We start from the raw sequence: 16,113 nt of genomic DNA on the forward strand, positions 1-16,113 counted from the left end.
TCTCTAAAGGCTTTGCGTCGCGCTTTCTGCTGCAATGGCACGACAAAGCTGAAAAGCAAATAAAACGAACGCTTGAGTTACTCTTAAAATACACCAAAGAACTGGAGCCAACTATCCCATTGCTGTACCTGCAAGCAACACAAACGGCCATCTACCTATCTATCTATCTATCTATAGCCTTTCAATGATGAAACTAACTTCTTTCTTTCTTTCTTTCTTTCTTTCTTTCTTTCTTTCTTTCCTTCCTTTTCCCAGTGCCCGAACAAAACATTACTATTAGCCATGCTCTACCTTCCCAGTTGCAAAAAACTAAAATAGTTTAAAAAAGAAAAACTACATTGCAGTGCAAACAAGCAGATACACCAGGTTAGTATGAAAATATGATTTGGATAATCACCTCGTTCATATCCAGTGAACGTGTTGGACTGTTGATCATTGTGCAACATTCTCCTTGATCTATAACCCTTTATATTTCACTTACACTTATAACCCTTTAAATAATATGACTATTTCACTTACAAAATACAGATAACATCATTACTACAACTACCGCTACTGTTGATGCTATTGCAACTAATAGTATTTACAAATAATTATTTTAGATGTTCTTTCTTTCTTTCTTTCTTTCTTTCTTTCTTTCTTTCTTTCTTTCTTTGAGACTATAAAAAACGAAAACAATGTAGCATATTTAGCTCCAAGTTCACAATTCCTATAGGTATGTACTGGCTAGTTACCCCTGGGGCCGTCTGCTTAAATGAATGCATACTATAGGTACAGGTTTAAAGGGGGTGGTCGACTATAGAAAAAAAACTGTCTTCTTTGTTTGATTGACAGAGCAAATGGCCACTGACAATCTTGCGTGGTTCCTCGAGCGCCGCGAAGATCTTTTAAAAATCCTTCCTCAATACTTGCCCCGGTAGATGGCAGCTTCTCAGATCCTGGGTGACTCGAGCAAGCCAATGGAGTGAGCGACACGCAGAAAGAGCCGCGTGCGTGTATTTGAGGAAAAGCGAGAGTATAAGGGGAGGACTCGCAGGCAACAGAGGCTAACACAGATAGAAATACTGGGCAAGGAACCGAGCTGGGTGCAAGACCCCAGTGACTTATTCAAACAGCGATACCTTTATATTTAATAAAAAGATCAACAAGACGGCAGCATACAGCGCAGTTTCATTTCTAAGGACTGTATTGGGAGAGATACTTGAAGGGTAAGACCTTTCGGGATTTTTTTTTTTTTCAAGAAGTGTGCAGAGTTTGAAATTGTCATGTAATTTTAATATTTTTGATTTAACAGGATTTGTATACAGGCTACAATTGTGATGGCAAACCTATAGTATCCACTTTATATTTACACTGTGTTAAACAAATAGTTATTTACAGATTGGTTTTATTTTGTGATTTGGTGCGGGGAGTTTTGCTTGAGGGTGTTTTTGTGTTAATTTTGAACTACTACAAATAACAGAGTACATTTGAAAAAACAATAACATAAAATTACAACCATTAGGATATTAAATAGGGTTTATGCCCGTGTCCAAATGTAGAAGTTGGGTAAATATGATTTAAAAAGCTTGGGTGATTTGCCTCAGTGTAGCTCGGTCCTTTTCCAAATCTGAGAAAGCAAACACCGCCAATAAAAAATAACTTTATTCATGTATTTACTGTGTTTACTGTAAAGTATTTACTCACTGTCAAGCAAGTTGTCACACTGACCTTCCATGGTAAAATTGAGCTACTTTAGTAATAGCCTAAGCCTTATAAATGTTAATTTGCTATAAAGCACAGTTTAAAAGATACAATTACAAACAGTAAAAAATACACTGCCTTAAGTTTGAAAAAAAGTCATTAACATCGTTTTTATATACTACCTTTTTGTTGTATAGCGTGTATTGAACTTGTCTTGCCAGCTTTTGGCTACATAAATATTATGAGTGGTGCTAAATAAGAACAGATTGTCGCCTGTCATGCTCCCACATTGCCCAGGGCACGAGGCCTTTAACAGTAACACTTCTCCTAATTTAACGGGATCAAAGAGCAACACTGTAAATTCATGCCAATTTACATAATGATGTTTTAATAATCAAACAGCGTGGTGCGTTAGAGCCGGGGGCAGCCAGAGACATTCAGCGACGTAAAAGAGGATGAATGGATACTCAGAGGGGTTTGTAAATATATATCATGGGCCTGTGATTTGCAACATGCTATCCTGAAGTCCTTAAAAGAAAATAAACGGAGATATTCTAACATGTAATAACGTTTAGGCTCAGCCGGTCACTATATCTTTAAATGTACAATAGCTAAACTAAAATGAATAACAACCCGAATATCATTTTGCATAATTTGACAGTTAGCTGAACGAAGGAAAGTGTTAAAAGTTGTTGAAACGTTTCTATTATGCTTCAATAACTAGCATGCTTCATAAACTGTTAGGTAGTCAATTACTGCCTGTGGGACCAGAACAGACTATCTTCCGGGTATGAATTATGTTAAAAAAAGAAGGGAGCCGCGTAGCCGCTGTGTCAGCCCTGGTGATAAATGAAGGGCTCCGAAGTCGAAACCTATTTCTACCTCCATTAGATGGAAAACCAAATGGGGATCAACGTGCATATTTTACAGGCAGGGATCTCATACATCTTAGCTAGGAACCCCCCAGGCTATGGGATAGGAGCCATGGGGGGAGAAAACGGCGCCCATTCACCACAAATACTTAGGGAGAAAAGCTAATGTTTAGCAGAACACCTTCTGTCCAGTCCCGTAAACTATTCTCTTATGCATTATCAAGATCGCATCTATTTTCATTTTATTTGCCAAGTATAGTTATTGCCTATATATTTATCCTGTTGGATATTAATTCGTGGAACATTCCACGCGGATAGATATGCCTATAATGTTTAATTAACATAGCCTAATATCAATTAATTATTAGGCTACTGGCACTTATATGTGTAACCGATAAAAGTCTGCATGCATGACATGAAATATGAAAACTGGTGCGTACAGTTAACACTTGGCAGTGTATTTAATCTCTCAATTGTCTGTTTATAGCCTACTGCTAGGCCAACTACTATACTACTACTACTACTACTACTAATAATAATAATAATAATAATAATAATAATAATAATAATAATAATAATAATAATAATAATAACACTTATTTTGTAACTAGAAACGATACAAAACCATATTAAAACAAATAAAATAATAATAATAATAATAATAATAATAATAATAATAATAATAATAATAATAATAACTGAAGTACAAACAAGCCAAGCAGAACCTTATTTTCCAGTTAATAATCAAGCTGTTTAATAAAAAGCCATGTGTTGTAAATTTCGATTTAGATTAAAAAATAGAGAATTTACAGCTCAGCCCGGCGTGTGACACAGAGCAGTACAAATTAATGAGTGCAAATAAAAAAACTAATTGAAAACATTACAGGTTAAAATTCAATTATATACCAGCCTCAACCTATCGGGTAACAATGGGTTCATTTCATTATGTACGAGTCCCAGGCCAGTACAGTACGGTAATTGTAAAAAGATAAGTCTACTGACGGTGACAGTTATGTTTAGTTTAAAAAGGTTAGGAAGCGCATAGCTTTTTTATTTTTTTTTCAAAGCATTGAAAAACATTCACTGCGGTTTATTGATTACACCCTTAGTATTCGTATGACGTTTTCAGAGCCTTTACATCATTATTATTATTATTATTATTATTATTATTATTATTATTATTATTATTATTATGTTTTTCCACATTGTGACCGGCATCTAAAATATCTTAGGATAATGCTTTGCAGTTAGTAGGAAAATATTACCCCTTTTTAATGGCAATGTACCATGTTAACCTGTTGGGAGTCATAGCGTGGGAGTTAGCAGTAGCATTTAGATAATTTTGTCAAAAACTGCTCATTCTTCTTCTTCTTCTTCTTCTTCTTCTTCTTCTTCTTCTTCTTCTTCTTCTTCTTAGGTTACCACTTCTACTGCTAATAAGTAGGCCCTATTCATTATTTTTTGTACCTTTTTTGTGTCACTGCCACATGTATTGCATGATTATTTGTGTTTGGTCTTATAATAATGCAAGAAATGACAGAACATACATATTTGAACAACCTCAGTAGTCACAATTTATATTTATGAACACCAATAATTCTCAATATCGACATTTCCCGATTATTAATATTAATAACCAAAAGCCCATCCATGCCCGTTGGCGGATTTTAATATTTCAAACTTGGTTTCATTTTTTTAAAGCAACAAGGCTATATATTATTTTTCTTTTAGGGACATTTTTTCTAATTATCATTTAACCTAAATGTGACAGCCCTCTAAATATCTCAATTAATACTAATTAGCATATTTGAATATCCCTTCTGGGGACCCTCCAAATTAATTAATTAAAGCGTAATCATTCAAATTAAAAGTTACAATAACTCAAAAGCTCAAAATGAGTTGGGGGTGAGACTGACCTATATTAAAACCCTATCACGAGTTGTTAAAAGACACACGTACAAATAGCCAGCGGCTTGCATGTTCGGATTGAGTTGGCTGTAAGATCTTCATATGAACGCATGTACAGTATTTTGGGTAAACAAACAAGTCTTATTTATGATCGTCATGAACTATTGAATTATCTAAGAATTATTTTAACGTTTCTCAAAAGTTTACATGCAATATTCACCTCATTCTATCTAGAGGTTTGTAACAGTGAAATTAATTCATAGACAGAAACAATCTTAAATGGAACTTAAATGGAACTACCCATGGAATGGAACTACTTCCGAAAACTATATATATATATATATATATATATATATATATATATATATATATATATATATATATATATATATATATATATACCTTGAATCTCATCGTTCTTCCAAAACACAGCAGTGACACAGCTAACTCAATTAAATCCACAAATTAAGACGACACCAGAACTGTGCTGATAGACAATAATCCTAACGTTTCACTAGCTGTGCCGCTAGCTTTACAGAGGAACATTGAAGTTTCTAACAAATCACATGGGAAAGAATGAGCGCAGAGAAGCCGAGTTTATGTGTGGTAGCGAATGTTGCTACATTAGTCATCCTGTAACACTACAGAACTGTTGAAACATTTGTTACCATTTTATGTCATTTGTTTCCGAAGCAGTAAATAACTTATAAAGCATGTATCCATATCCATAGAAATACTTCATTATTTTTAAATTAAACATTTGTTCTTAATGAACATTAATGCATAGTAAAGATCTTTCTTTTTTCTTTTTCTTTTTTTGCTTAAAGATCTAGACGGTTTAAAGGAAATATTCCTGCGGAGCTCTGGTGGCCAGCTCGAGTCCCCGAGACGCCAAGCATTCACTCGCGGTCTCTTTACGGTTCCAGCTGGTTGGCCCTCTAAGATATTCTATTTTGACAATGCACGAGATAGTTAATACATATCTAATCATGTCCACCAACAATGGAGGGCATTTAAAAAAAAGAAGAACGCCAAAAACACAAAATATAAATACTGAAAGGTCACTATTAGGTTACTGTAGAAACCTGTAGCCATATACAACACAACACCCGAAACAAACACTACTTTGTGAGTTCACATTGAGCATGTGTCTACGACTTCACAACAGGCTCCTTCTGGGAAGCAATAGTGATCAGAATTATCTCTCGCGTTAACTTTTTCTATATGATATTTTTCTATAGCCTATTATATTTTCTTCTATAACAGTCCCTTTTTATTATTTGTTCTGTTTTTGGAGGATCTTTCAAAACCACCGTAATCTTGTTCACTTGTCTGCTTTCACATTTTTTTTAAGGTTTTATAAAATTAGACTTTCTTTCTGACATGAACACACATAATTTCAAAAGAAGCATATTGTTAACTGTTCATGGCATAGAAACACGAACAAACACACACACACACACACACACACACACACACACACATATATATATATATATATATATATATATATATATATATATATATATATATATATATATATATATATATATAGGGTACTGAGGTAAGGGGTTCCAAGTCTATTATATCACAAAAGTTAAGGAAGCTAATAATTAAAGGCGTGTACTATATTAGTCTAACTAACAGGTGTGTAGGCCATTGAGCAACGTCATGAATGGCGTGGTCTTCTTACTTGAACGCAATCATTATATTTTTGAGTGAACCCATAATAACAGCTTTGGTGTGTCCATCAGGGCATCCTAGCATGGCTGATAAGCCCTTTAACACAGATCTTAATATAATTTAAAACAGCTTTTTATTAATGTAGGTATTCGTCAGTAAAACAAATACAAATAAGTAAAGGTTTAGGGGGATTTGTGTTACCGCAATCACGGGCAAATGGAGTGATTAAATTCTCTCAAAACACATTAGTCACACTACATTAAGTGGAACACAGCTAATTATCCCAATTAGAAGGCTGATTTATAATTAATGGCTTGGGCCAAGTAATAATTGGAAGTTAATGGATAACGGTTTTGTCTGAGAGAAGATTTAAGCTTTCTTCCTCCTTTCCCCAAAGGCAGCTTTGTTTTTACGCGCGTTTCCTACAAACACAAAGCAAATGAGCAAAGAACGCTGTTATTAACTGATTCAATGAAAACAATCAGAGAGAGAGAAAGAGAGAGAGAGAGAGAGAGAGAGAGAGAGAGAGAGAGAGAGAGAGAGAGAGAGAGAATGAATGAGTTCAGGAAAAAAAAAACATAGTGAGAGAAACAGGGACAGGATAACATTTCAGCCAACTAAGAAACTTAAAAGGGGTTGTAGCTATCTAAAGTATACCAGAGAGAAAGAGAGAATCAGCCTTGTGGGGTTTGCTCGGACAAGGACAATTACACCGGGTCTGGCACTCAGCAACCCCAGGACCCACTGGGCGGTATTTAACTTGGCTCAGGGTGATCATTACTTTCATACTGTGGGGTAATTCACACAGACCGATTTTATAGACCTACTATGGATTCCGAGTTTGAACGTCATGGAGCGCTAAGCATTTATGGCTGGTTTCACAGACCCAGATTAGCACTAATCTTGATTTACTTTACTTAAATTAACATTGGGTAGTCGAGGACTAGTACTAATCAGGGTCTGTGAAAGCAGACAGTAATGTTTAAGTTGTCTGTGGTTCAGTGTGCCATGGCTGGGGCCGATTATTCCCAGATCTGTGTCAGTTCCTAACTCTCACAACAAATGGTGCTGGGGTACAGCAGGGATTAGAGTTCTCCATTAATAGTGCACGTAATTAGTACAAATAAAGGGTAAACCTTTAAAAACAATATCATATAGATGCACGTTTTATCTAAAGGGAACAAAAAATCACCTTTTAAAGGGGACAGAACCAATGAAAGTGTGTATTTACTGCCCCATAGCTGGGGGGTGGGAATGAATTCTTGTTTTGCAGATTTTGTCAAATTAGAGGCGTCTATAGAGCTTGTGGCGAGGATCGGCTTGCCTGCTTGCTTAATGAAATATAAAGATTATTTTAACCACAGTAAGCACAATTTATCTGGTTAAAAAAAATAATAAACAACAGCCATCTCCTTGATAAATGGCCTTCTAATTTCAACAAAAATGCTTACGTGAGTGCTTTTGAATAATTGATGAATTCCTTCTTTTTGTATCTCAAGTCTTTCGAAGCATAGAGACTCCTGAAGTACGGCGCTGTACACGGCTCCTTGACTAAATGCATGTAGTGTTATCTTGCTTGTCCTCCCTTATATAACTGGTTAACCTCCACCACAAGGAAAGAGTCTACTTGATGCCTAAAAGGCTCGTGCTCCAAATGTATTTTTTTTATTGTACAGTATACAACACACAATGACAGGAAGAAATCATTTGAAGACACTTTTAAATACCACTGTGTGCTGACAATGATGTATTTCGCTTGTCTTCCCCAGGCAAGATAACCATGCAGCACTACGGAGTAAACGGCTATTCTCTCCATGCCATGAATTCCCTGAGTGCAATGTACAACCTCCACCAGCAGGCGGCGCAACAGGCTCAGCACGCCCCTGACTACAGGCCTTCTGTGCATGCCCTCACCCTGGCAGAGAGACTGGCTGGTAAGGAACAGCTGCATATACAAAGATCTCTTGAGGTCTGGATGACCGACCTCTCCAGAGGAATGGTTTAACAAGGGAGGTGGCCCCGGGGTTCTTCGGTCCGCATGGGCCCTTATGCCTTTGTTCCAGACCGCACAAAAATAATGTAATTATTATATGAAGCCTGATCTTAATATACAAAATACTAAGCCCCATGTTAGTATGGACCCAGTGCATTAAAATGGATTACACAATACCTTTAGATTTCTATTTATCTTAGTTGTTTAAAAGAGTGAATTTGCTTTCGGGCCTTCTTCCATTGTCGAGAAAACGTTGCAAGTCCAGTATACTAATTTAGGTAACACTTTAAAAAATAATTCCATTGGCATAGTTGTTATTCCTATGACATTCTATTGGAATTCTTTATGAATCTGTGGGCATTGTTGTATGTTACACTAGCAGTAGAACTAGAAAATCTGCGTCAAATTCATAAGCCACTTGAGTGGTATTTCTATATTTCATAGCAGCCTATTTTTAAAGTCTTAGCAAAACTTGACACACTACAGAATGGTGTGGAGAGAGGCATGAGATGCAGGAGCTTTGGGGACCTTTCCTTTAATTAAACTGGCCACTTCTCTTCTCTTCCAACGGCTGTACATTTCAAGACATCATCCTGGAGGCTCGCTATGGCTCCCAGCACCGGAAGCAGCGCCGCAGTCGCACTGCCTTCACCGCACAGCAGCTTGAGGCGCTGGAGAAGACCTTCCAGAAGACCCATTACCCTGACGTGGTGATGAGGGAGCGCCTGGCCATGTGCACCAACCTCCCAGAGGCTCGGGTCCAGGTACACAGGCTATGAGAAATCATTCTTATTATTGCTTTTTTAAAAAAGGAATAGACACAATGATAATAATAATCCAAAAATGAACTAAAGAGGGGCAAAGCCTTGTTGACCATTGTCCACTCCACCTGCCAAGTTTAATTGCTTTGATGTTTGTTTATATATATACCACTGTAATATTGCAGAGATTGTTGGGAGAGGAAAAGAAAGAACCAACAAACAGGACCATATAAACTTTTAGTGAACTCTGACACTCAAATTATCTTTTTTTTTTTTTAAAGTCGGAAAGGCCCTATCCAATTATCGTTCAATTTCACAATCTCTGTCTTCGTTTCTTTCAGGTTTGGTTCAAGAACCGCCGCGCCAAGTTCCGCAAGAAGCAGCGCAGCCTTCAGAAGGAGCAGCTGCTGAAGCAGAAGGAGGCAGAGGAGGGGAGTCCGGAGGGGAAAGAGGAGCTTGCTGCTGCTGCCACTGTCTCAGAGTCCCAAACACATCCCTCCTCCTCCTCCTCCTCCTCCTCCTCCTCCTCTTCGGAGACTGACCGCCCTCCCCACACCCTGGCAGCAGAACTCAGTGTGGAGGTTAACGTCACTTCGGCCGAGCAGTCCAGCAGCGAATCAGCTGCTGAGGACCACAACGACAAAGAGGAGTACAAACCACAGAGGGAGGAGCCAAAATGTGACAAGAGCCCCGCCCCCGGAAACAAGACCCCGCCCTGCAAGCGGCTTAGTCCCAAAGCAGGTCAGTAAACAGCTCTTGAAACTCTTGAAAGTGGCTAATAACAACTTCTACACATGCCAGCCTTTTTCATGTCACCTGAGCATGGAGTGCTTAGCAATTTCGCAGTTACTTTATAAAGAAAGGAATCTCTCACTATAAAGGCCACTGTTTGTATTTACTGTTGACACCACCAGAGTTTATCTGCCAGGCCAGGTGACATCCATCTGCTAACAAGTCTTTCACCATGAGGCTTTCACTCCTAGCAGGGTTTCTATTGATTTCAAATGAAGCAATTGTCAATTCATGATGTATTTCAAACCTTATTAGTATGAACTACCGCTTTACATCTACCACATACCTGAGTTTCAAACAATCCAGGGCCAAGTAGTATCAGACAGATTTCAAATTAAATACAGGTGTTCCAAATAACGTGGTTTCAAACTGTTCAGGTTCTGGGTTCATTGTGATATTGTGTTAGGGAGGGCAGATAAGTGTTAGATTATTTGTATTGCATATTAAGAATGTACATTTCCCCCCTCCTCCACCTCCACAGAGTCTCCTATCAGCGTCACGGTAACCCCATCCTCCAGTGGTGGTAGCAGTGGGATGCCTCAGAGCAACTCATACTCCTCGTCCCCGCTCAGCCTCTTCCGTCTTCAGGAGCAGTTCCGGCAGCACATGGCCGCCACCAACAACCTGGTGCACTACTCCTCCTTCGACATGGGGACCCCTCCTCCCGTGCCGTACCTGGGCATGAACGTCAACATGACGGCACCACTGGGCTCCCTGCACTGCCAGTCCTACTACCAGTCCCTGTCCCACGCCCAGCAAGTGTGGACCAATCCCATTTTGCAGGCTTCCAGCAGCCTTCCCAGCCTCAACAGCAAGACCACCAGCATCGAGAACCTGCGGCTGCGAGCCAAGCAGCATGCCGCCTCACTGGGCCTGGACACTCTCCCCAACTGACCTCCAGGCCCACCACCAGGACTGAGGGGCCAGGCCAGGGATGCCCTGTGACTCTCTGTGACATCATCCCTGCCTCCCACGTGGAGCAATCTTATAGCTGTAGCACCCCCTTCTGTGCAGAGCTTGTTTTGTTGCAGTCCGAGTTTTATTCTTTTTAGTATCCACTTGCACAGAGCAGAGACTAAAGAGTTAATGCTTCTGTTGTGGTTATGTCACAGAGAGCTCACAACCAAATGAAGGAAAAGCATTCACTTTACTTAACCACAGTTCCAATTTAAAGACACAATCCCTTATTTATGTTCAGTGTCTGTACACAGTAAGTTTGTCTCTGGATTGTAGAAAAGGGACCCTGAAACTATACCAGTAAAAAATGATCTACTGTCCACTCCCTGTACACCAATGGGAAGAATCCAAGATGAGCTGTTGCACTGCTGTACTTACAGTTATTAGTCACAGGGGGTGGCAGAGAGCTAAACTGGAAACTATTCAGTGTAACTACGTAATACACACAACACTGTATACCTTTATTTTTACTGAACAGTTCAGTTTAAAGTGTAGACTCTCGTGCTAATGATTTCTTGGCTTTGTAAATAGCTTTGTTTATCGTCCCTGGGCAGTGTGTTAAAGTCAGTGTTGCCTTATTGAAGATAGTGGAAAAAAAATATAATGAATTATTTTTTCATTTCAACATTGTAATATTATCTGAGAAAAAAAAGGAAAGTACAAGTAACACAGATTCTTCAACAACAATGTAATGTTTTGAAAAACAAACTAACAAAACCTGTGTCCCTCTCTGAGTGCGAGAGGAATAGTCTATAATATCCATGTTATTTATCATTAGAAGTGTAAGTGGTCTATCTGAGCCATAGATATGGATTCTGTATATTATTGTCACTGGTTTACGTGCCCTTGTTACTCCCAGAACATAAAACTTAGGTTGAGTATTAAGGCAATGGCAGCTAACAACTGTCTCATAATGTCTGACATAATCTACTTAATAGGTAATGTTTCATTTGAATTTGACCCAAGTAGCCTTCATAAACGCTTCCGAAGTCAAGCATAACCCACAGTACCATGTCCTTACAGTTTCCTAATAGATAGTCAAAATAACAATCATAAGGTCTGCCACCTTTGCTTTGCTGAATTACTTTGTCATGTGTTCTTATGGCTTGGTTCTAAAGTTATGATTAAGAAGTGCTTGTTAGAGGTAAGGCATTTTACACAAATTGCATAAGTTCTGAGTGAAACATTAGACACTCAGATTCAAAAATGTGAATGTGAATTTGATGAAGCAGTTGTGCATTATCAGATAAGCAGGTCATGTATGTAAGCACTTCCTGTGTGGACAGGAACTTCCCCTGAAAGCACTTCCTTACTAACCAGGAATTTCTGTCTCTCCTTCCCTGCATTTTCTTGTTGAGGACTCTGAGTTCTTCTTTTAAAAATTGTAAACTATTTTATATCTGTGTGTGTGTGTGTGTCTATATATATATATATATATATATATATATATATATATATATATATATATATATAAAACACCTATCTGTAAATGTTAAACAATAAGGGAAGATAATTACTCTTGTTCAGTTGCAAGGTTGAGAAACATTACTTGGGTGGAAACAGCAACAGATTTCTTTATATTAGGTTATCTTGAGTTGACTTTGAGTCAACTAGTTAAACATCTGTTATTGATAGGATTTGGGTCTGCCCATAGATTTCCATTCTGGCTGTGTTCATAGATAACAGTAAACACAATTCTATTGAGGGAGGTCGCACATCCTATTGAGTAGAAGCAGACACCAGAAAATTATAAAAGGCCAATTAAGGTTTTCCTAAGTTGCTTACATATGTTTAAAAGTGATGATATGTTGATTAATCTTCAATAAAGTTATTATTTGAAGATATTTATACGCAGTAGCCCTTTGAGTGTGCATCGTTATGTGCTGTCCTTCTGTCTAAATGAAACACGAGTTTGGAAATGGATTTGTTTTTTTGGTCTCGTCTAAAATACAAGCCACTCAACAGAACAGAGAATCCACTCTTCATGCCACAGCATCAAAGGAACAACTAGGTGTTTGTTTTATTATTGAAGTTTTTTTGTTTTGTTTTGTTTTATTGCACAACCTTTGCACAGTAGATACTCTGAAACATAATAATTGCTATTTTACATACAGTATATACCAAAACTTCAAAAACAGTAATACAAAAACTAAAGAAAGACGCTTCAATCCAGTCTGTTAAAAACATCTTCTTACTGGACTGAAGTTTCTTTCATTTAAATAACATATCCGTGTACTGGAGTGACAGGTATCAGTTGTCCCACCCAGTGCAGCACCTAGCTCCAAAATTTCAATTCACTTTCACTTTTAAACAGCAAGGTTCTGTGAGCTTTTGTAAATATCTCACAAAAGCACCTGTATTATATTACAGTGCATGCCAGGGTGCACCAGACTAACTGCTGTCATTTTATTTAACCTGATTGTATTAATGGACACTTTTACAAGCCTGTATTCACTGCTAACACCCCAGTTATTCCCTCATCTCCCTTTCTTCACCAAGCGCAGTGACCCCGGAGAGTCACCGGAGCCAGGCACCATCATGGTCCTGGAAACGATGTTGTAAAAACTGCTCAAGTGACAAACACAATCCACCTTACCTGGCTGCTAATGCAATGAAATCAAAGTTCAAAATAATTGAATGCATGCAAATCCACATTTTTAACACCATCTTCCTGAATGCTACAACCTGACTACCTTCCCAGCAACCCTGCAGTCCTCTGTAATCCCATTTCCAATACCCTCATTTACTATAAATACAAGGGGCTACAGCAATGGGAGCTAGCACAGGTGCCTCCAATGTGCACACACTCACAGCAGCAACAAGAAAAGGCTATTCTTACAAGGTTACATACCATCACTCTAGAGCTGCACAAATCAGATTTCAATCTTGTCAATTAAGCTTTAGATAGTTGTTCAAAGTATTAACACAATCTAGCGCAAAGGCACGTTTTTAAGGATATTTATTAACCCAATATAGAGGGAATAATTCTGGGAGTTTGAACCTGCAAAAAAAAACAAAAAACAAAAAAAACAGTACAATATTTCTAAGCATAAGTGAGTTCAGTAATCGTCATGAAAAAAGAGCCCAAATGATGCCTAAATAATAAAATAAGTGACCAAAAATGCAGCACAGTTTATAACATTTTAAACCCCTTGAAATATTTGCGCTGATTGATGAAAAAAAAAAACAACAATCATCAGTGAATGAAATTCACGATTAATCAGATTAAATAAGTTAAATACAGTTATTCATTTCAGCACGACACCACACTGCATATACTGTGCATGCATTACAAGCAAACAAGGAGCTAACACTAGTAATTCAGTGAAAGGATTGTGTACATCACTTACCTGAGGAATGGTGAGCATCAGCAGGGGTCAAGCTGTTCCTTACTACTTGAGCTCTGTTAACTCAGAGCTGGTTTGTAAAACATGTATTTTAAGAAGCTATTTACTTCTCAGAGTGACACATTTCCAATTACAGACTGTTCTCATTATTAAGGTGCAAGATGACAGTGCTGGAGAGCTCACAATTTAGACTACAGCTCATTAATTAAGTTCAGGGCCATCGTGCCGGAGAGCTGAGAACGCAGTATGCAGGCTAGTGCTCGTTTTTGAATATGTTTGTTAGTGTTCTGAAAGGTGAACTCCATCTGCTCACATGCAGTCCCTGGTGACTTGCACTGAACTTGAACTCAGAGGTTAAAAGTGGAGTCTTGAAACTTTTACACAAAGCAAACACTGCTTTAGACAACTTTCACTCTCTATCTCATTTGTCCCTTCAGGTGTAGCCATGTGATTAAAACAACCTCCCTTCCATGTTAACATAATGAGGCACAGATTGAACAAATTACCTGTGTCCTACCTCTGTGCTGTATGGCTATCTGTGCTTAACAGACCACAGAAAAAAGGTCACTCGCAGACAATAGACACTGTCACCAGTACAAATAAATCAAGGCAAAGCGTTGTTGAGAGGTGGTGGGGGAGGGCTGTTTTTAAAGCTGTAGTGCTCTTTTTTAGAAACTGCCCTGAGTATGTTCTCATCCCTATTTAATGCCTATTTTTTCAGCGTCAAAAATATTTGACACTGGGCAGCAAAGGGTTAAGGCCTACATTTCTGAAGCAGGCCCTTATACAACTGAATTACATTCATACGGTTGTATAAAGGAGACGGGGTTAGAGCAGGGAGAACATGTTTACTGTACTTTAGAAAGCACTGTGATTCTCATCAGTGTCAGTAATACGTAAAGAGTAAATAACTTCAATTAAAATGTAAACACTTTTTTTTTTTACACGGCCCTATACTTTTTCAGTCCTGAGTGGGCCTCAATGCTGTTACTGAAATATTGAGTTCTCTTCAATAACACAAGATGTTTTATTTCATTTTAATTTTACTGACACTCAAAGTGAAAATTAGCCAAGAGAGATTTTTAATTTACAATGTTCTGTGCAGCCTGGATTACTCTTCAAGAGAGCACAGTTTACTTTGTTCAACTCATCATTTTTTCCCTTCCCTATGACGACACACTGCCCTACAGCCTTAAGAGATAAATATGCAGCAAATGCGCTTAAACAAAATACAGCAAAGATGCAGATGGTGCATGTCAGGATTATACTCAGAGTCTGTTTGAAAAAAAGCAGCATTTATACAGCACAAAGCTCAGTAACCATACTGAAGCCTGCTGATGGAATCTGCTTCATCCCACTCTTATAAAAAGAAGGGATTTAATATTTGCATACTGGGCTGTAATTCCGGCATTATATAACTTTATCACAAACAAACAAACACCCTGGTTTTTTTTTGTTTTTTTTGTATTGTTTTGCATTCACTTAGTGAATAGCTGAGAATGCAGTGATGTCGTGCTCAGTAATGTGAGAATGCAGTGATGGCGTGCTCAGTAATGTGAGAATGCAGTGATGTCGTGCTCAGTAATGTGAGAATGCAGTGATGTCGTGCTCAGTAATGTGAGAATGCAGTGATGTCGTGCTCAGTAATGTGAGAATGCAGTGATGTCGTGCTCAGTAATGTGAGAATGCAGTGATGTCGTGCTCAGTAATGTGCACGGTTACTGTAGCGGTGTGTTTAGTGTTATTAAGGTGCAGGGTGATAGTGCTGGAAAGCGGAGCATGGAGTGTTTTGGTGCTCATTAAAAGGAGAGGTGAAAGTACTGCACAGGGAAAAGATGGAGCTACGTATTACAGCGTCACCCTCTATCTGATTTAAGATAGGGTTTCTCTATCACATTAGTTGCTGACTTGCATTCAGAATAATGGTTTTGTCCAGATCAAGTCCATCATAAAGTCTGTCAGTTGAGATAAAATCTTTAGTTTCAAATCTCTGCCAGATGCAGTTATGTTTAGAGGTGATCATATGGCTAGGTGTTCAGCAGGACACTTTGGGACAGTTCAAGCTTTTCAACTCGCAACCCAATGCATTCTGGTAAGCGTAGTCCTGCTTCTCTTAA

General features: G+C 38.3%; 1 protein-coding gene across 1 annotated transcript; it reads left to right on the plus strand.

The window, feature by feature from the left end:
- The first annotated feature begins 936 nt into the window (after window positions 1-936).
- LOC117417464 (diencephalon/mesencephalon homeobox protein 1-like) lies at window positions 937-12,084 on the plus strand. The gene is made up of 5 exons (XM_034029629.3): window positions 937-1,208; window positions 7,916-8,080; window positions 8,725-8,903; window positions 9,242-9,641; window positions 10,174-12,084. The coding sequence occupies exons 2-5, from the start codon at window positions 7,927-7,929 to the stop codon at window positions 10,584-10,586; spliced, it is 1,146 nt and encodes a 381-aa protein (XP_033885520.3). The 5' UTR covers window positions 937-1,208; window positions 7,916-7,926; the 3' UTR covers window positions 10,587-12,084.
- Window positions 12,085-16,113: the final 4,029 nt, after the last annotated feature.

The sequence above is a fragment of the Acipenser ruthenus genome, chromosome 12 (assembly GCF_902713425.1).
Source record: "Acipenser ruthenus chromosome 12, fAciRut3.2 maternal haplotype, whole genome shotgun sequence".
NCBI lineage: Eukaryota > Metazoa > Chordata > Actinopteri > Acipenseriformes > Acipenseridae > Acipenser > Acipenser ruthenus.